The following is a 22174-nucleotide window of genomic DNA, read 5'->3' as shown; positions in this document are numbered from 1 at the left end:
AAAAAAAAAAAAAAAGTTTCTTCGGTTCAAGAAACTTCTGCCTAAACTCCAAAGAAGAGATCCAGGGTATCTTCACTCAGGGAAACTTTGACCTAGATGAATTGTTGGTTCTTCCAGCTCTCACCTTTACTCTGGATTTTCTCCTGACTCTCACCTAGAATGCTTGTTAACCTCTTCACAGGAGTCCTGAGGGTCTCATGGACTTTCTCTGCTTTTGTAAATATTAAAGGCAGCTCCTCTGGGAATATCTAGTTGAAAGGTTGGAAATTTGCCTCTGTCCAAACAGTGCCAAAATTCTGGTCCAAATGGATGGTTCTGCTAATAAGCAACAAAGTTATAATTATTATTATTTTTTTTTGGAATCAATAAGCACTGCCACATTAGACCAGGTCCCAGCTATGCCTCTAACCTCTCAGTGAGGGGCAGGAGTTCTAGGCTTGCACAGCCTAGAGTTGACTTTATTTCCTATCATGTGGATAGAAAGTAGAAAGTTGATAAACATGAAAGGTGTGTCAATAATGTTAAATTGTTACAATGGGAATTTCAGTGTTCCAAAATAAGGACACGTCAACTTAACCAGAGTAGAAGAATTCTGGCTTATAACTGGCTGAATTCAACAGTTCTTGATGAAACGGATGTCTCCTATTTTACTTGATCAAGACCACCATCCTCATCCCTAATATTGTAAATTAGTTAAATCTCTTCCACAGCAATAACAACAACAATAATAATCATATGTCAAAGGAAAAATATTTTATTTCAGCCACACCCATATAGGAAAAGAAATCAAGATATTACCCTAAGGAATGTTGTTATTATTATTATTATTATTAGTGACATTTTGTCATAATGAAAAGCTCATCAAACTTGGAGTTAAAAGATTGGGTTATAGTCTCACGTCCATCACTTTCTAGTTCTTTGAGATCCTGGACTAGTCACTTGGGTGTCTGAACCTCAACTTTCCCATCTCTAAGTCAGGGAATATTAATAAACAGGTTGTCATGCTAATAGGGTTGTTGTGAGAAACAAACAAACAAAAGATATGCTATGTGAAAGGCCTTTGTAAATTTTAATGTTTTTTTATTAGCACCAGAAATTGCACTAGTGTTTTTGCTCTGCTTCCTAAACAAGAAAACAGTTCCTCAGTTCCTCATATTTTTGGTTAAGAGAGCTTTTTTACATTTGCTGTCTTCTGTGATACCTGTAACAGTCCTGGGAAAGTGGCAAGGAGAAGGGAATTTGGTCCTGTATTCTGTTTCAGGTACATTGGGGTTTTGGATAGAAGCATATACCTAAAAACAGGAAAAAAAGAAAAAAAATGTATATATATAGAGAGAGAGAGGAGAGAGATCAAAGCCCAACTGAATAAATAACTGTAAGTAAAACTCAGGTAGTGTTTTCAAAGTTTAATGTGCATGAACTACCTGGGAGCTTGTTAAAAATATAAATTTCTGGGCCCCAACCTTAGGGATTCTGAGTCAGAGGTTCTCATTGGGGCCTCAGAGTCTGCCTCTTTACACCCCGCTATGTGATTCTGATGCAGGCGGTCCTGGGAACATTCTTAGAGATACTATCTCCAGAATGAATGGACATCATAGCATGTGTTTCCATGACTTGGGGTCAGAGGGAATTTGCCATTTTTTTTCCATCAGAAAGAGAAGGACCACATGTTTTGGTTAGTGTTTTAGAAACTGCATGATGAAAGAGGGATAAATGGTTGAAGGATGAGGTGGAGTAAAAAAAAAAAAAAAAAAAAAAAAAGTTATTTCTAAGCACAGAACGTAGCCAGGGGGCTGATTTCATCCAGAATAGAAAATTAAGAAGAAACTAGAGATGGCATCATCACGAAAAATGGTCAGAGAAAAACAGAAGGAGAATGAAGGGATAGGAAGGAAGTGAGGTGGTCCCATGAGTCCAGGTGACATCTCCTGCTATAAAACTAACTCTGAAGCATTCATTTTTTCACCTTTATTCAGCCTGAGAAGCATGACTTTCTCCATTTCATTCAAGAATTCTTGGAGAAACTAGTACAGCTTCCTGCCACCCCCCACCCATTACAGAAAGCCAAGAGATTTGGAATCAACGGATATTTGAACAGTATTTACTATGTACAGGAGATGGCATTAGGGGCTGAGCATGCTGAAATAAGTCCTGAGGGTTCATGTTTATACCCCTGTCTCTCATCTTGGACGATCTTGGAGAAATCTTGGTCATCCTGGACAAATAGAGTGTAATGATGCAATTGACACATTATGGGCTGCTTCTTCCAATAGTACTTAGACACTCTGGAGTTCTGATGATGTTAGGTAGATATTTCCACTAAAACATTTTTTTGCTTTAACTCTCTAGAAAGCACAGATTTGAACCCAAAGTGTGAACTAGTGTCTTGATCTACTGTAAAAATCTCAAATTGGCATGTCTTGGGACATAGATCAGCATCTCAGAACTACTTTTCACTGGGGACTTGCTTTCAGTGTAGACATATTTCCTTTTAATTAAGTGTGCCAGCTGATGAAGTGGCTACCCACAAGCCAGGCAGGAGTCTAAGCAACGTAAACCGTTAAAAGATGTCATCTGGAAAGCAGCTAAACGTCTCCATTCTCGAAGAAGCCTCCAGCCTGAGGAACTAAGTGAACATAATTAGAAATACATCTGGGTAATGGCCTCCTATCTGAAAAGGTCACATGCACACCTTCCTTTGGTACTGGTTATGTCCCATCATTATGTTCCGTCCTTACTCATTCGTCTCCCACTGGTTACCAGATGGCCACGACAGTGTTGGTATCCTTAACAACTGTTTTGTGCAGTTCCCTGCAGCATGGTAAAGGCTTGAAATATTGAGTGTTTTCCCTTTGGATAAGCAACTGACATATCTGGGAATTGCTTACAAACGCCCTGATGATGTGGTTATAGAGAGTGATGGCAAACTGGGTCATGGAGCCTAAATTCAGCTTGATGTTTTGCAGGTGGCAGGATAACAAAGGGAGGGGGTGCCATTTCTCAAGCTTAAGATGAAGGAAGGATTCATCCACGCAGAATCTGGGTTTTGTAAATGAGCACTTAATATGGTGAGGTGTAAATAAGCATTAAGATCATTGTAAGAGGGAGTTTCATTAAAGTTGCTGAAACATTCTCCTGAGTTAAGTTGGTTCTGATGGAGCTCTCACAGAGATGCCTGGGGAGTCCTCTCAGTGTGGTCCTCTGCGTTGTGCTAAGTTACCAGATGGATTTGAGAAACGTTAGAAGATAGGGGGTATGGGTTGGGGGGAGGGCGGGGAAGGTGGATGTATCAGTCACATTGAGATAGATCACGCTGCAAAAACAACCTCCAAATCACAGTCTCACTTGAAACAACAAGTGCTTACGTTTATACATCCATTTAGGACCAACCAGGGGCTTTGCTCTGTGTTATCCTCTCTCAAGACCAAGACTGGCAGAGTAGCCACTGTCTGAAACATTACAGATGTCCAGAACAAAGGGAGGGAGAGAGTGTGGTCCATGGTACACTGGCTCTTAAAGTAGCCGCCCACTACTGCCATATTTCATTGGCCAGAACGAGTCACACAGCCGTTTGTCCTCAATGGGCAGGGAAGTACGGCCTTTCCACAGGACCATAGAGAGAATGAGAAATATTCATTGAGCAAAACTAACAACCACCAGAGCAGATGACGATGCTCTTCAGACCCACAGACATCGCTCTGGGGCCAGATGACCTTTACAGGGGCTTTAAGCACTGAAAGATGACATAATCCAAAATAAAAGCAATACCAAACTGTGGAAAGAAGTATAAAGAAGCTCAACAAAATTCTGATTTTTTTCCTACGGTAATGCCTTTAATGCTTAAAATATATATATACATCAGATTCTTTCAAGACAGTTTTCTGGTTCTGCTGCTTGCCGGTGACCTAAACATTGCTTAATGTGTCTGTGGGGTTATCCATCCCACTCTTTTCCTTTTCTCTGCCTGAGGCTTTTTCATGGAGCTGGAGGGGTGATGGTGCTGAGAGGATGCTGGCAGTAGCCGAACTGTGCTGAAGATAAACTGATGCAAGAGTCTTTTTGAAGACTCTGTTTTTAGTACAAAACCAGAGGTGCTCATTGAAATGATGCCAGGGCCACGACAGTTCTCTGTTGGAGGGAAAAGGGTAATGGAAGTGTTTTCTCGTTTGTCTAGGGGAGGACGAGGAAGAAACGAACGTGATAGTTCTCAGCTACCCTCAGTACTGCCGCTACCGCTCGATGCTGAAACGCATCCAGGATAAGCCGTCTTCCATTCTCACGGACCAGTTTGCGTTGGCCCTGGGGGGCATCGCAGTGGTCAGCAAGAACCCTCAGATCCTGTACTGTCGGGACACCTTTGACCACCCAACTCTCATAGAAAATGAGAGCATATGCGATGAGTTTGGTGAGTCTTTTTTTTTTTTTTTTTTTTTTCCTACATGAAACTTGTGCGTGTGTGTTTGGCTGTTTTCAGTTCTTGTGAAGAGCAGCGATGGGGAACGGGGCTTACTTTGACAAGCCCTGTGTGCCACCCACCCCTCCCCTCCCCCCAGTGATTGCGGCATAAGACGTCATTGCCACCTTGGCAGCCTGTGTGTACCAGGGCCCAGGATTATTCTTTAGAATTTGTTGTTCAAGACAGAGTCTGGAGTTGCTTGGTCAACCTTGAAATTGGACTTCATAGGACAGGAAGCTTTTATGCTAGTTGCTTCTTAAAAGGGTTCGGCTATTCAGATACTGATTTTTTTCATTTAACTGATCACTTCCTTTTCAGTGGTATAAGGAGCTATAAAAATTCGCCAGTTTAAAAAAAAACACACCAGTTTAACCACTTCAGTATCATAAGGTAAATAGATATAGACAGATAGATAGATATAGATAGATAATAGATCCCCATGCCCCTTAATTTTGTCATATACATATATCTTTATACACTGTGCCCATCAAAGATGGGTATGTGCACACATATCTGTATCTGCATCTCTGTTCAGCTGATTGGTCATGAGATCTCTGTAGATAGAAAGGAAGGAAGAGAAGAGATCACATCCTAAGTTTAGGAGACCTTTCATGATGCCGTGAAAGACTGGAGGCAAGATAAAATCACATCTCTCACATCTTCACTTTCTCATCTCCTTCTTGAAGAGATTGGATCATATCAGTGGTTCTCAATAGGCTGGGCAGGGACATCAGAATACCCTGGGGGCGCGTCATCGTAGTACACGTGTCGCCTGGCAGTTCCTATATTTACAGAGGCAAAGGCACCCCCAACTCTCACCCTCTCCCTTCTCTGGGAATCACCACCGTAGAGTGAGCGGGGTGATGACTGAGCCGCGCTGGCCCCCGTGTGGGTATCTGGGTGCAGACGCAGTGGAGACCCCTGGCCTAGAGAGTATGACGGGGTTCCTTGGGGCAGAACATTCCTTGATTCTGTTGGGTAATCTCTTTCCGAGGATGCCTAATTTTGCGGATTATTCAGGTTCAGATTATTCTGCTCAGCCATTACAGGCCTCACCGTGGTTTGGGGGTCCACGGTGGCCTCTCCAGTCTGATTGTTCACAACTCCAGCAGCCCTGGAGCTGCTGCGGGGATGTTGTAAGTAGTAGGTGTGTGGGCAGATGAGGGTAGGGTGACCAGACGGCTCATCTTGATCCAAGAACGAAGGGAGAAAAGAGAGGAAGGGGACCTAAGTTTATTAGACATGACTTTTTTTGTTGTTACAAACTTTTTCCAGGTGCCTTTCACAACTCTGGTTTATCGGTCTGTAAGAGAGTAATAGTGTTTATGCAAGTTATGATTTTCTTATCGTTCTTAATGTTCAAATAACCTTTTTATTTAAGTAGATGAATGTATCTAATACATTTTTAAAACATACTCTCTTTTCAGATCAACATTTATAAATCTTCCCTTTTCAATACTTCTCTTTTGAGTTTTTCATCTCTAGCCCCTACTCCCAGGACAAAGGGTTTCTCTGTCCTGCTTGCTGCTCAAGAGGTCTCTAAATTCCTGAAACAAAATAGAACTGAAAAAACGCTTTCCCTCATTTAAGAGTATTCAAAATTAGAGTTTCACGTGTAATATAATGAAAAAATGTTTTAACCTTTTTGGCTAACTGAAGAGTTATTAGTCATGGAGTTTCAAAGCTGTTGTATCTAGAATTGGTAATAGAAGTTCCAGTTTAACAGCGATCACAATGGTTGTTTAAGAGTTACTAAATTAGTTTTAAATGTTCTCACAAACACAAGCATCTGACTTTTGAATGTTTTCCGGAATTTTCTTCTGGTATAGCTAATTTTAATGCTGTTTTTCTTCTCCAGCCTCTTAAAGTGGAAGCTTTCTTTTGAAATAAGGGTACCTTTAAAGAGCTTCTAGATGGCTAGTCTAAAAATTAGAATATCAGATTTTTTTAGTTAAGTTTATACTTCAAATAGTTGGGACTTCTTACAGGGTTTCATTTTAGTAAGTGAACAGAAAAAAAGCTTATTCTGACCCAATTTGAACACGTTCACCAACATCCCTCCCCCACCTTGCACTTCTGGTCATACATCTCAATTTCCAGAGAAATTCCTTTTAAACCTCCAACTGGTTATATTTGAAATCAACATGGGTTTAAGGGTTTGTTGAAACGCGGGGTTGGATTTCTCCAACCAACAGTTGGTGGAAGAACATAAATTTAATTAGTGACTGGCATTAAACAAATGTTCCTAATATTAAACACTGCCAGATGACTGAAACACTTCTGTCAGATTACCGTGAGTGCCGGGGGGCCCACAGATGAATTTTCTGCACAGTACATATTCTGTACCACACGTTTGGTGACTTCAGTAATTGGTCAAATGTAATTTAGGTAACAGTATGCCTAGGCTGTAAAAATCAAATTTTATTAGCCATATCACCAGGTGGATGAATGGTGGAGCTGATGGCAAAGAGTGCATAGCATTTAGCAGCTACGCCTTTGACACATGAAATTCATAAATTGCCATAAAATACCTCCAGGGTCCTTCTCGAAAGGACAGTGTCTGCTTTCCTATGATTAAATAATGTTTATTTTATTAACTAATATATCTTTTGCTTTCTTTTATTAAATGGGGTTACGGAGTGAGGGTGGGAGGGGAGTGTTCCAAAGATAAACAAAACACAGTCCTTGCTTGTTTTGAGGATTTAAAATCTAATTGAGGAAGACAGGATTAACGCACCTGAAAGGTTGACTCATGTTACAGGAAAGTCAGTGATGAAGTATTGGGTGAGTGCTGTAGAAGGCACGTGCCGTAGGCATTTCACAGTGAGCTGGGGGCATGCAGCAGATGGCCTGGCTGGAAAAGATGGTCATATCATGGCGAGGGGTCAGGGAAAGCCTCATGGAAAAGGCAGAGCTGGATCTGGTTTTTAAAAGTAGGGAGAAGCGGCGGGAAGGGGAGGGATAAATTGGGAGATTGGGATTGACATATACACACTGCTATATGTAAAATAGATAACTAATAAGAACCTGCTGTATAGCACAGGGAACTCTACTCAACACTCTGTAATGGCCTATATGGGAAAAGAATCTTAAAAAAAAAAAAAAAAAAGAGTGGATACATGTATATGCATAACTGATTCACTTTGCTGTACGCCTGAAACTAACACCACATTGTAAATCAACTATACTCCAATAAAAATTTTTAAAAAATAAAAATAGGGAGAGAGGTTATTAAAAAAGTTTTAGAAATACCTAGATCATTTAAAATTCAGGTCCAGACTCCATTAGGAATGGTTGCCTTTGCCCTGGGTCAGCTGTTGGTCTCTCTTAGATTTGTTTGCCCTTAGTCATCACCCTCAGGAGGCCATGCTCTCTGGGTGGGACTTATAAATGGCCTGATGCCCCCTCTACCAGTAGGACATGAATGTGAGTCGGTGGACCCGGGCTGGGACAAACCCAGGCCGTGGCTTTGGAACGGATCTGGGCTTGCTTTCTCGAGCAGGGATGTCCCCTCGTTTCCTCTGTGTGCCATCCAGCTTACTCCCATTCCCCAGGTTCATCTCCGAAAATGGACTTTGCTTGTGTGACCACCTTGCCCAACTGCTCAGACACCCCACCCCTTTCCCATTGTTTTAATGCCGTCCACTGAATAACAAATTTAATTGAACAATAAAAGTAAGGCTTTTAAATCTGCAACGAGTCCCTGTAAATAAATTCTCCATGGAATTTTATGAAGCTGTTTAATGAAAAGTTTGATTAGAAACTATGAAAGAAAAAGAGAATAGATGAAATTTCATCATTTAGTCCCACATGACAGTAGTGTCATTTTGATTTTTATTTACATTGAGATATTCAGCATAGAGTAAATATATCCTGGTTTTAATTAACTATTCTCCTTACTTGGGAAAGGTTATTTTAGGCTTGAAGGGTTTTGATAGCATACCATCTGCTTTCTTCAGTGTATTTTATTCAAGTCCCTTCCTTGCTTACACTGCAGCACAATGTCTAAACCTATGACATAAGCATAAATTGAATCGTATTAATGTTAGGTGATTGAAAAGCTTCAGCCTCAGCATCCTGCCCGCATTCTTCCATCTTGTCAGTTACAATGCTCTGAAAGGCAATGTGCTGTTTTCTTAGCACAAGAGAGTTGACTATTTTTAAAACTAAAGCAATGGACTCCGCACTAAAGCATTATGAAAACTGGTTGTCTTGCACACGCAATTAGGAAACGAGGTTATAATAACAATGAGGGGAAAGTGACATTACGAATGGCAATTTTTTTTCATAAAAATCTTTACCCTACGTATAATTCCCGCCCCCCACTGTCCTGTCAGAATCTGCTAGCATAAGACATTCTCTGACAGCCCCCCACCTTACTTTTACCTCTTTTTATAATGTGATGATCCTTTTGTAAAACACATACTGTCATTTATAGTGTGTTATTGTCTGTGCTGTAGAGAAAACACACACCTGCAAACATTTTGTCTGTTTTTCCTGTTAGAACAATAAAATGTCCACCAGTTTGTAATGCACAATGTTTACATTAATATCACACAAATTGATTTCACATGTGTGAGGTGTTGACAGCTAAATCCAAACAGAGGCACCCGCAGTATGGTAGATAAATGGATAACTTTAAGGTATTGGCTTCTATCAGAGATGTGAGGCAGACCCAACGTAAATGAGATGAAATCAGTTTTTAAAGGTGGGTGAGGCTAAATGGATGAAGATATGGTTGGTTAAAAAATTAATAAAAGTATGGTTTATTTGGGTTTGAGTTTTGAATTGTAGAGAGACATAAGAAGTCATGCTTCTAAGTTCCTTGGCAGATGGTGTGTGCCCGTGTGCGTGTGTGCATGGGCTTCTTGACCAAGGAGTGGGATGGGGTTAAAGGAAGGATGTGGTAAATCACCCGAACAGAACAGAGATGAGATGGACCGTCCTCTTGGTGTTTGGTCCACATGGAGAACACCGTGAACCCTGATCCTCGGGGAGAAGTTGGCTACATCAATATTAAGACATAGCCTCTGCTGAGGGGCTGGGGGGTAACATGGTATAGTATTGAATAAAAAGAGTGCCAGGCTTATAGGCACATAGCCCCGGTTTAATCAAGGCTCAACCGTCTGATTTGCTGTGCTCTGGGCAAGTGACGTAAGGCCCCTCACTTGCCCCATCTATAAAATCCAGTAGTAACAGCCCACTTGCTGGGCTCAGAAAAAATTTGTATTCACTTGATTTTTTTTTTTTTAATTCTCTTGATAAATGAAGATTCTCTATTGTTTCTGTTGGAGTCTTAGGCCTCAGACAACTTGTACGTAGTCATCTAAACCCATCGTCCTCTTTGGATAATAAAGGAACCGTTTTCCTAAGGCTCTGGGGCTCTTACTGGAACCTTAATGGAAAAGAATAGTTTTCTACTTTTTACAGTATGTTTTAAAGACGCTTTTCTGACTCTGCCCTGAACTTTCCGTTTTCCTGTGGGGTGAAATAATGACATTATAGACAAAAGGAGAAAAAGCAAAGGGAGGGAGGGAAACAGAAGAGGGGATGAAACCTTGACGTTTTATGAAAGAAAACTCAGGACCTATAAAATTATTTTGAAGTGTAAAGGACGAGCTGGACGACACTGCCTCTTCCCCTCTAAACATCACATGTTTTGCTGGAAATGAAAGGAAAGGCAGTTGTTTTGCTAAAGATCATGGGAATTTGTAAGTGAGTAAACATTTTTTCCTTGCCAAAGTAGGTTTCATGGTCTCAGTGGATTTCGATGATCTGATGGCTTTGTTCCTGGCCCCTGTCCACATTCAGGCTTCCCCTGCCTGCCTGCCTGCCTGCCTGCGGTGCCCACCCACCTCCCAAATGATAACAAGGCAGATGTTTCTCTTTAACTGAAGCCGAGTGGCAAAGGAGTTGTGCTTCTTGTACATTGCTGTTTCCGTAGAAGGCCTTCACCTTCAGAGATCTCGCTTGGAGGACTGCTTTGTCTTGGAAATTTTCTAGAGGTTCTGTTTATCATTAGAGGATGGTCTAACCACGACCACTCCTGGTACCTCCTCTTTATTCCACGTAGCTGCCAAAGCAGGGCCAGAGAGGATGTTAAGTTCATCATACCACGTAGTCAACCAAACCCCAGTACGTCTGCTGGTAGAGGTGTGTGGGATGTGCTCTAGAGTACATGGAATGGTGGACATAGGGCTTTGGCTTCCAGGACAGCGAGACACAAAGAGGACTGGAGAACAGGCCTCCTTGGGCAGAGGCGTTGGAAGCTAGGGTGCCAACCCTTTTGGGGGTTAATAGAAAGAATTTTTATGTTGCTGCTGTAAATTAATTTACAGAGTCGTGATATATGAAGTGGGTAGGATTAGTGGATTTCTCTTCTGTTTTTAGAACTTAAAATGTATTTTAAAATAACTCTGGACTCCTTTTGTAGCTGAGTGGACTCCATAGGTTATTAGAAACTATTTGGACTCATGGGTTCAATACACTCTGTTCACCCCAGAAGAAAGGATTTGTGTCTATATTGGCTAATATTTCACCTAGGATTTTATCGAGAAAAGCAAGAAAGTTATATCCTATTACTTTAGCAAGATCAACGTATTCCTCTCCAGGGTGAAACAGATATTTTTATCAGTTAAAACGCGTGCACACACACACACACCACACACGCTACAGGAAGGAGCCAGGTCATTGAAAAATCACAGGCAGAAGTGCTGGTTAGGGGTAGGGTTGGTGGAACGAGGTCCTGAGTAAGTCTGTGTTCATTTGATTTTTAAAATCTTCTTGATAAATGAAGATTCTCTCTAAACTCCTTCATTCTATCCTGTCAGGGAAACTGGATTGATTTAAGTTCCTTGGACTGTGGGTGAGGCTCTCTGGGCATGCTTAGGGCCCGGGACGTTGTCTGATACACAGTATGCCCGTATCCACTCCTGTGTTTTGCCGATATGTATTCAGTACCTACAGTGCAGCAAGCGGTGCCTGTGCACACAGTTGTGAACAAGACAGAAAAATACCCTACTCTTAAGGATCTTACAGTGTAGTATGTGGGAAGGGTATTAGCAAAATGTGCGATAGCCATGACCATACCTCCTAGGTATAGACCATGCCTCACGGGGTTGTTGTGAAGATTAAATGAGTTAATCACTTAAAGCACTTAGATGGAACATGGCAAGTACTACTTAAGCACTCACGTTAACAGAACCTTCTTGTACCTCTTGCGCCACCCAATACTACCTTAACCACATATGGGGTCCACAGTGATTCCTCAAAAAACATGCACAAAATCGTTTCATACCTATACAGACTGCCAGGGAAAATGAGGTATCATTTGCTTCTTAAAACTCATTCGACATCCGTTCATTCCAGAAATACTTGTTTGTTTGTCCTTCTGCCTGGAATGTGTTTCCACAGATATCATGGGTCTGGCTTCTTCTCGTCATTCCAGCCTCAGCTCAAATCTCCTCCCCAGAGAAGTCTTCTCTGACCTTCCCTCTTCCACAAATCTGGCTCTATCCCATCACCCAGTGTATCATTATCATCCTATCACTCATCCCTATCGGAAATGAACTCCTATATTTGTCTCTTTACATGTTTTAGTCTGTCTGCCTCCTCCCCACCCATACTATATGTAAGCTCTTTAAGAGCCAGGAACTCTTCTGTCTTTTCACAACCACATGCCTGGAGACCAGAACAATACTTGGCACACAGTAGGTATGTAATAAATATCGGTTACATGAATGAACGGATACGTCCATACTGTGTATCGATAACATTGCTCTCTGCCATTTTACAGATGAGGACATTTAAGCACAGCAACATGCCACAGCTAGCAAGTGGTAAAACCAGGTCTTGAGCCTAGACAGGGTGACTCTTAACCATGATACTTGCGTGCCTCTCACCTTGGTCCCTGCTCGGAAAGATCTGGCAGATTTCCGGAGATCATCAGGCTGACAGGAAACAGATAACTGACCACCAGGTCTCTAGATGATCAATGTAAAATAGGTTCTGTAGGATTTAGAGGGATTGGTATGTGTTGGAGTGGTTTAGAAAGGAATGATGGTAAAGATTCAAAATATGAAAACCATTGGATTGGGATCAAGAAACTCTGATGCCAGCGTCTTCTCTTGTCTATGTTACACCAGTCTCCCTGCTTCAGCCCTTGCTGTCCTTTGGTCTCTTTTCAAGACAGCAGTCAGAATGATCATTTCCCTGCTCAGATCTCCCAGTGGCTTCCCACTTCATCAGAGAAGCAGATGTGAGTATCAAGCCCTTTAAGAGCTGGAACTCTTTAGAAGTTGAATGGGGCAGTAGTAAACTAGCCTGTGTTCTCCGGGACTCTTTTTAAGGCATGGGATTGCGATGCTGACAGGACTTTCATTGTACACCTCTCTGTAATTTTCTGCTTAGAGTGCCTTGGCTTTCCCAACTTGGCATCCTTTTTTTTAATGAAAAAATTATAGGTCTAATTTCAAAAAATGAAATGTATGCAAGCTTTCCTGCTTCTGTCACTTCTTTATTCCTGTAGCACATAAATCATTTCCCTTTTTAAAATTAAATTTCGTTTGCCATGATTTGGAAATGGGTTTTCAAAGGACGCTGAGTAGCCAAGCTCTTGGCAAAGGAGCTAGCTGTGCTGCCTGCTCAGGAAATCTCCTCATTGCTGGCTGGCGTGGGCCTTGATTCCATCATCTGGGCTTTATGCTCGCTTTGGAAGTTGCCTAGAAATTCTCTCCCTAAGACTCTCCTCTCTGAACCGCCTTTCTGGCTATCCAGTCGTCATCTTGGAGGGCGAAAGAACATGGGACTTGGGCAGAAGAAGGCTGTGCGTTCTGATGCTTCTTGGGTGCTTATCCACGCATTCACTGAGCACCAACTCTGTTGAAGGCAGAGCTCCAGGCGTTGTTGGGATTTTGGTCTCTGTTCTCAAGACACTTACAAATCAAGGTGGTTGAGATAAACCGTAGAGCAGTGGTCACTGCCACTGTTATCTGTGATCCTTTTAACAATCCTGCCTTTGACCCATGAGCAACCTTAGGGTCACATGGTGGCTGCAGGGTCACAGGCCTAACGTGCTGCTGACGTGCGAGTTGTACCGCCCCCCTCCCAGGCTGCTGACCACCGTGGGCACACTTCCACCACAAAGTGAGAGGAGCATGGAGCTAAGAGTCTGGAGTTACTCTGGCGTTCAAAGAGATGATATCGTGAAGCTTTGCAAATGGGAAAGCTCTGCCATCTCACAGAGGCTGCCGGGCAGTCTGTGAAGGGCGAACGGAGAAGGTCAAAGTCTAGGTGCCAGTGGAGTTAAAAGATGTATGAAAGAGGGCCCGGAGGTCAGGGAGGCCTCTTAGAGGAAGTGGATCTTCAGCTGGACCTTGAGGGCTTCGAAAAGGAGGAAGTTATTTCAGGTGAGGAGGTAGAAAATACTCTGGACTTTGAAGCTCAGAGAATGAGGTTTTTTTCCTCTGCCATTTTTGGCTTTCAGCGTAGACAAAAAAACAGCCTCCACGAGCAGAACTCTTTTTTCCTCCTAGGAGATGTCACCTTCCCCTGAGGACTCACGTGCTCCTGAGTCCTTCTCTCACAGGCCCCATTGTGGTTAAGACCCAGAGGAAGCCTCTTGGAGGAAAAATCAATGTGTCTCTTATTAAACTGGAAATGTTTCTTTGGGTGTATAAGAGAGGGAGCGCTGCACGAGCTTCGCAGCAGCGGGTAAAGGAGCAAGGTGCCTGCTTGATTTCCTGGCTGTTTAAAGGACTGCTTCTAGGCTGAATGAGTAGCTTCAGAATAATCATCTTGGACACTTTGCTCCTTATCCCTGTTGTGTTACTCAGTACTTTTCCAAAGTTATTTTTTCCTTCTGCTTGGTATTAAAGTTACCAGCGTCAACTGCATTTCTCTTCACTAGATTCTAAGCTACTGGGGGGGGGGGGGTAAGAATCATGCCATACTCATCTTTGTAACAACATATGCTTGTGGAAATAATATAAAAACTCTGCTAGATTCCAGAGGGCTTCAAATCTCCATCATCTATCTTATCACCTTCCTTAGAGTCAAGTACTTCTTGACCTCAATCTTTAAACTTTAGCTCATCGCCAGTTGATTTAATTCTCAAGGGAACATGTCTAGCTCAAAGCAACCAGGTTTCTCTCAACATTTACTCACCTTTTCAAACTAGAGGAACAGTCTTCATAAATTGGTCAATGTCTTTGGTTGAAGATTGTTCACTTGTTACGAAGCTTAACAGTCCCTGGAGTCTGCACGACCTCGAAGTTGCTCTTTCTGAGGAAGTCGAGGAGCATCCTTAAGTTAGGGCAAATGGTAGCGTGTATCCAGAAATTAGTGCATCCACCTTTCCCGCCTCTCACGTTCAGATATCAGAATTCATTGTGGACATCAAGGAATGGTGGCGGAACATTGTTCTCAATGGTGAAAAACTGAAACCATTTCCTCTAAGATCAGGAACAAGACAAGTTTGTCCACTCTCACCACTATTATTCAACATAGTTTTGGAAGTTTTAGCCACGGCACTCAGAGAAGAAAAAGAAATAAAATGAATCCAAATCGGAAAAGAGGAAGTAAAGCTGTCAGTGTTTGCAGATGACATGATACTATACATAGAGAATCCTAAAGATGCTACCAGAAAACTACTAGAGCTAATCAATGAATTTGGTAAAGTAGCAGGATACAAAATTAATGCACAGAAATCTCTTGCATTCCTATACACTAATGATGAAAAATCTGAAAGAGAAATTAAGGAAACACTCCCATTTACCATTGCAACAAAAAGAATCAAATACCAATAGCTAGGAATAAACTTACCTAAGGAGACAAAAGACCTGAATGTGGAAAACTATAAGACACTGATGAAAGAAATTAAAGATGATACAAACAGATGGAGAGATATACCATGTTCCTGGATTGGAAGAATCAACATTGTGAAAATGACTATACTACCCAAAGCAATCTATAGAGTCAATGCAATCCCTATCGAACTACCAATGGCATTTTTCACAGAACTAGAACAAAAAATTTCACAATTTGTATGGAAACACAAAAGACCCTGAACAGCCAAAGCAATCTTCAGAAAGAAAAACAGAGCTGGAGGAATCAGGCTCCCAGGCTTCAGACTATACTACAAAGCTACAGTAATCAAGACAGTATGGTACTGGCACAAAAACAGAAATACAGATCAATGGAACAGGATAGAAAGCCCAGAGATAAACCCATGCACATACGGTCACCTTATCTTTGATAAAAGAGGCAAGAGTATAAGGTGCAGAAAAGACAGCCTCTTCCATAAGTGGTGCTGGGAAAACTGGACAGCTACATGTAAAAGAATGAAATTAGAGCACTCCCTAACATCATACACAAAAATAAACTCAAAATGGATGAAAGACCTAAATGTAAGGCCAGACACTATAAAACATAGGCAGAACACTCTATGACATAAATCACAGCAAGATCCTTTTTGACCCACCTCCTAGAGAAATGGAAATAAAAACAAAGATAAATAAATGGGACCTAATGAAACTTCAAAGCTTTTGCACAGCAAAGGAAACCATAAACAAGACGAAAAGACAACCTTCAGAATGGGAGAAAATATTTGCAAATGAAGCAACTGACAAAGGATTAATGTCCAAAATTTACAAGCAGCTCATGCAGCTCAGCATCAAAGAAACAAACAACCCAATCCACAAATGGGCAAAAGACCTAAATAGACATTTCTCCAAAGAAGATATACAGATTGCCAACGAACACATGAAAGGTTGCTCAACATCACTAATCATTAGAGAAATGCAAACCAAAACTACAATGAGTATCCTCACGCCAGTCAGAATGGCCATCATCAAAAAATCTGCAAACAGTAAATGCTGGAGAGGGTGTGGAGAAAAGGGAACCCTCTTACACTGTTGGTGGGAATGTAAATTGATACAGCCACTATGGAGAACAGTATGGAGGTTCCTTAAAAAACTAAAAATAGAACTACCATATGATGCAGCAATTCCACTACTGGGCGTATACCCTGAGAAAATCATAATTCAAAAAGAGACATGTACCACAATGTTCATTGCAGGTCTATTTACAGTACAGGACATGGAAGCAACCTAAGTGTCCACTGACAGATGAATGGATAAAGAAGATGTGGCACATATATACAATGGAATATTACTCAGCCATGAAAAGAAATGAAATTGACTTATTTGTAGTGAGGTGGGTGGATCTAGAGTCTGTCATACAAAGTGAAGTAAGTCAGAAAGGGAAAAACAAATACCATATGCTAACACATATATATGGAATCTAAAAAAAAGGGTTCTGAAGAACCTAGGGGCAGGACAGGAATAAAGACGCAGACGTAGAGAATGGACTTGAGGACACGGGGAAGGGGGAAGGGTAAGCTGGGACGAAGTGAGAAAGTGGCATGGACATATATACACTACCAAATGTAAACTAGATAGCTAGTGGGAACCAACTGCATAGCACAGGGAGATCAGCTCTGTGCTTTGTGACCACCTAGAGGGGTGGGATACGGAGGGTGGGAGGGAGATGCAAGAGGGAGGTGATATGGGGATATATGTATATGTATAGCTGATTCACTATGTTATAAAGCAGAAACTAACACACCATTGTAAAGCAATTATAGTCCAATAAAGATGTTAAAAAAAAAAAAAAAAGGAATGGTGGCGGGACCATTAGCATACAGAACACTGCCAAGTTCTAATTAAATGTGGGTTCTATGGATCAGGAACATAGTATATATAGATTACAGTTCAGGGTGGAATCATATCAGAAAGTGTGGGGAAAGAAAAGGCTCAGCCAGTATAATGTTCCTTATTAGGAAGATTACTTAGTGGATGGCACTTACGCCCCAAGGATACTTTATGGATCCCTGACTTGCTCTGTGTTATTTATGGATGAGGATGAGGTCTTCTAGCTCCCAGAAGAGTTCCACAGAGGGTCCTGCATGAGGCAGGTTCACGACACGCAGGGTTTAGCAGGTCACACTTTCTTCCTCACAGTCCCAGACATGAGCGGTAGGTCTTTTAAATAAGAGATAAAATATTTTAACAAAGATATCACACACAGTGCCAGAAACTGTCCTCTCGCAGGGCACTGACTACTGCCCCATCCCCTGCACATGGGCTTTCAGAGAGGAGGAGGAGGTTGGTAATAGTTGGTTCTTCTGAGGTTTGTTTTCATTGTAGCACCGATGACAGGTCCTATGCTCTAGGGAGCGCATTCTGTCCCATAGTTCTTGAAAGAAGGGAAGATATGAAATGTGTGAGGACTTGAACAAACAGGGAGTATTGTGGAGCGCCCCCCTAAGTTGACTTGCTGACCTCATCTGCCCGAGCTGAGGAGGTGACCTCAGAGCTGTAGAGTGTGGTCTCTCCACTGCCAGCCCTGGTAATTGCTCATCCCATCCTCACCCCTGCATTCACAGCTCACGAGAGGACTGTCCTTCTCATGGAAGACCCTTCCTCAGACACGTCAAAGACCTTCCCCCAGTCTTTGATGCCTTACCTCTGAACAACTCTATATAACCAAGAGGACAGGTGTCACCGGCCCCACTGGGCAGTTGAGCTGATCAGGAAAATCAGTGGCTAAACATTAGTGCAGTAGTGGTGGGACCTCAATAGGACTCGAGCATCAGCTTCTCACCCTGTGCCTAAATGCTCTCCCCGCCAAGTGTGACCCAGTGCTGAAGGGTATGGCATCACAGCTGCAAGATTATATGCAGCAAACTCTAATTAACCAGAATCTTCAGGTAACCAGATGTTCCCCATCCCCCATCCCCTTTGTACAATAGGAAAAAAAATAGTAAAAAAAAAAAAAAAAACCCCAGCTCGTATGTTTTTCAAAAATAATTTTCTCATGAAATTATTTCCATTATGGAAAATACAAGTATAATAATAATAATTGCCACTCTTCTCTGAGTATGGACCACATGTCAGGCCTTAGGCTAAGCCCTTCCCATGCATTTTCTTGCTTAATCATTACAGCACCCCAGGACTTCTCTGGTGGCGCAGTGGTTAAGAATCTGCCTGCCAATGCATGGGACATGGGTTCGAGCCCTGGTCCGGGAAGATCCCACATGCTGCGGAGCAGCTAGGCCCATGCGCCACAATTGCTGAGCCTGAGCTCTAGAGCCCGCGAGCCACAACTACTGAGCCCACGTGCCGCAACTACTGAAGCCCACGTGCCACAACTACTGAAGCCCACGTGCCACAACTACTGAGCCCGCGTGCCACAACTACTGAAGCCCGAACGCCTAGAGCCCGTGCTTCGCAACAGGAGAGGCCACCGTGGTGAGAGGCCCGCGCACCACAACGAAGAGTGGCCCCCGCTCGTCGCAACTGGAGAGGGCCCGTGTGCAGCAACGAAGACCCAACACAGCCAAAAATAAATAATAACTAAATTTATTTTTTAAAAAATCTTTACAGCACCCCTATAAGGAGGCTCGTATTAACCATCACTTCACAGGGGAACAACAGACGCTCAGAAAGTTTACAGCAAGTAAGCCACACAGCTAGTAAGTGGTCAGGCTGGATTCCAGTTCAGGTCTGTCTGGCTTCAAAGCTGGCGTTCTCATCCACTCTGATATTGCCTTCCTAAATAGCACCAATAATCTCATCAGTGTTCATCCATTTCCTTCCAGTCTTTTTCCAAAGCATTTTCATTGAGAACATCTTATATATGCAATTGTTGTATCTTAATTTAGTTATTACAAAATAAACCTTTCCTCATATTATTGTCAACATTTTTATAAACACCATTTTAATGGTTGCATAATAGTACATAAAATGAACGTATCTGAGTTTACATAATCCCTTTCTGTTAGAAGTTTATATCGTTTTCTCCAGGGTTTTGTTTTGTTGCTTTAGTGTATAATGTATAATTAACACTGTAATGAACATCTTTATATATAAAAATATCAGCATTTTGATGATTTCTTTAGGATAAATTCCAGGAATCTCTTATTGCCAAAATTATTTTCCTTCTGAGCAAGAGTGGAGAGATCAGATAATCAGAGCCCGCTATGGGCTGAGTTCACAATCAGCTCTTATCTTCTGAACCTTCCACAGCTATGGCTGAAGATACAGAACCAGTGCTCAGAATGAAGACCCTGAGTTTCTGTACAGCTCTAAAGCACAACAGGAAAAAATTTCTTCAGTGGATACTGGGCTTACGCAAGAAAGTGAGTTTAGGCAAAGATTTTCACCTCATCAGCAGTCTCTTGAAGGACTTACTAAAATTTTGACTTTTAGTCTCAGACCTCCTGAATTTAAATGGCGAATGTCCCATGTTTTAATTACACTTCATGCACACTTAAGATTAAGGCTCAGTGTCATGGGATTGCCTAAAGTTGGCATCGGTGGCAGTGGTGAATGGAGAAAGGAAGTCGACAACGTAACTATTACCGCGAGCTCCTCCTTCCTTGTTTGCTTCTGTCCAGGCGTGATGGAGGAACCTTGGGCTGTAGCTGGTGCCCATACGAGTGGTACGGTGTGGCAAGAAATAGCAGCAGAAGGTGCGGTCTGTTCCTTAGGCAGTGGGCTCAGGTGAAGGCCTTGCCTTTATTGCAGAACCAGGACGTTGGAGAGGTACACACTAGTGCTAATAATTCCCGAGAAACTAAGAAAAAACACAGGAGAGGGCACTTGGGTGGAAGTCAGGAGACCTGGGTTCAGATCTGACCCTCATACTAAATAGGGAGCTTCAGCAACTCAGTTGACTTCTTTTTTTTTTTTAATTAATTAATTAATTTATTTTTATTTTTGGCTGAGTTGGGTCTTTGTTGCTGCGCACGGGCTTTCTCTAGTTCGTTTCTCTAGCTCGCCCCGGCGAGCAGGGGCTACTCTTTGTTGCAGTGCACAGGCTTCTCATTGTGGTGGCTTCTCTTGTTGCAGAGCGTGGGCTCTAGGCGTGCAGGCTTCAGTAGTTGTGGCTCGCGGGCTCTAGAGCAAAGGCTCAGTAGTTGTGGCGCACGGGCTTAGTTGCTCCACGGCATGTGGGATCTTCCCGGAACAGGGCTCGAACCTGTGTCCCCTGCACTGGCAGGCGGATTCTTAACCACTGCGCCACGAGGGAAGCCCCCTCAGTTGACTTCTTGTTTCCATGTCTTACATGTGAAATGGAAGGTTGGACTGGATTTTTGAGCTTTCTGGGATCTCAGCCCCTTTTGAGAATCTGATGAAAACTACGGATCTTCTTCTGATAAAAATGTGCCTGCAGATATCATCATCATCATCATTATGGCTCTGAACATTATTATTAGCAAAAATTAACATATCAAGCAAATACAGAAAATTCTGCATATATTTTTCAGGTTCACAGACTGTGTGAAACCTTGGATTAAGAACCCCAAGGCTGCATGATCTTTAAGATCCCCTTTTGTTCTCACATTCTTGCATTCTGTCAGTGAAATAATGATTTGTAATGATTCTCTGTAAACTTTATATTTTTGTTAACTAGGACAGCTCATTTCCTGAGAATTCTGGTTAATTAAAAGTATATATATATTGGGATTGACATACATACACTAATATGTATAAAATAGATAACTAATGAGAACCTATGGTATAGCACACGGAACTCTACTCAGTGCTCTGTGGTGACCTAAATGGGAAGGAAGTCCAAGGAAGAGGGGATGTATGTATACTGTGGCTGATTCGCTTTGCTGTACAGCAGAAACTAATACAACATTGCAAAGCAACTATACTCCAATAAAAATTAATAGAAAAAGTATATATAATAGCAGTAGCTCATGCCTTTTATTGTATTGAGACCGTACTATGTGTCAGGCTTTGTGTTAGGTGCCTAAATATAGTGTTTGTGTCCCTGAGTGATATCCACTTAATGAATCATGTGAAAGGCTTGGTGAAGCCAACTTTACCATTTATTAAACACTTAACTACCTGCGTTATCTCCTTACATTCTCACAACCGTACTCTGAGGTAGGTGTTGTTATCCCTGTTTTGCAGATGAAAAAAGTGAGGCTCAGAGCTGTTGAAGGAGGTCATTCTGTAGAGTTCTTGCAGGGGGGGAGCTGGGATTCGAACCCAGCTCCGTGTCCTGTACAGTGGTACTCTTACAGGGCGTGCTGCTCTTTGAAGTAAACTGCTGACTCCTCTGATTTACTTAAATGATAATTACAGAATCCAGCTTGTACTCAAAATTTTTGACAAAAAGGACAAAAACAGTGTTCCTGCGGGCGCAGCCAACCACATTCTCTTCATTCACCTGCACGGTCCTTGCTTCCCCACCCTGGACAATGCCCATTTAGTGATTGACTCATGTGAGTTTAAACGTGGTCAGTGGCCTCAGCCTTATCTGACCTGTACTGATATCCTGCGGCAGGTGAGTTGTTAGACCCGAAAGACTGCAGCGTGTGACAAGGTTCATGCCTTCAGCAGGTATAGCATCAGGCCTGATGTCCTATCAGTGAGCCCCGCTCCCCGCTGGGCCCATTCTCATCGTGTGCTGTTGACAGTCTAGTTTAGGGCATCCCGTGCCCACGGGCCACCTCTGGCCTGTCGCCGTGCTACAGAGATTTATTGGAACAGCGCCACACCGCACTCACGCGCTTATGTCTTACCTATGGCTGTTTTCGTGCTGCAACAGCAGAGTGGAGCGTGCCCCACAGAGCTGAAAATATTTACGCTCTGACCCTTACAGAAGAATCCGCTGACCCCTGATATAGACCAAACAACTAGG

At 42.4% G+C, this 22174-nt stretch overlaps 1 protein-coding gene across 3 annotated transcripts in view; it reads left to right on the top strand.

Annotated features, from left to right (window-relative positions):
- The window catches only part of ARID5B (AT-rich interaction domain 5B), a 188738-nt gene that overhangs the window by 87937 nt on the left and 78627 nt on the right, over nt 1-22174 (top strand). For all 3 annotated transcript variants that reach the window (XM_068547476.1, XM_068547477.1, XM_068547479.1), the window contains one exon: nt 4175-4405. In XM_068547476.1, coding sequence (XP_068403577.1) covers nt 4175-4405 — 231 coding nt within the window. The remainder of the gene's footprint in view (nt 1-4174; nt 4406-22174) is intronic.

This window comes from Eschrichtius robustus, chromosome 7, assembly GCF_028021215.1.
Source record: "Eschrichtius robustus isolate mEscRob2 chromosome 7, mEscRob2.pri, whole genome shotgun sequence".
NCBI classification, from domain to species: Eukaryota; Metazoa; Chordata; class Mammalia; order Artiodactyla; family Eschrichtiidae; genus Eschrichtius; species Eschrichtius robustus.
This window is presented reverse-complemented; position numbering and strand designations above follow the sequence as displayed.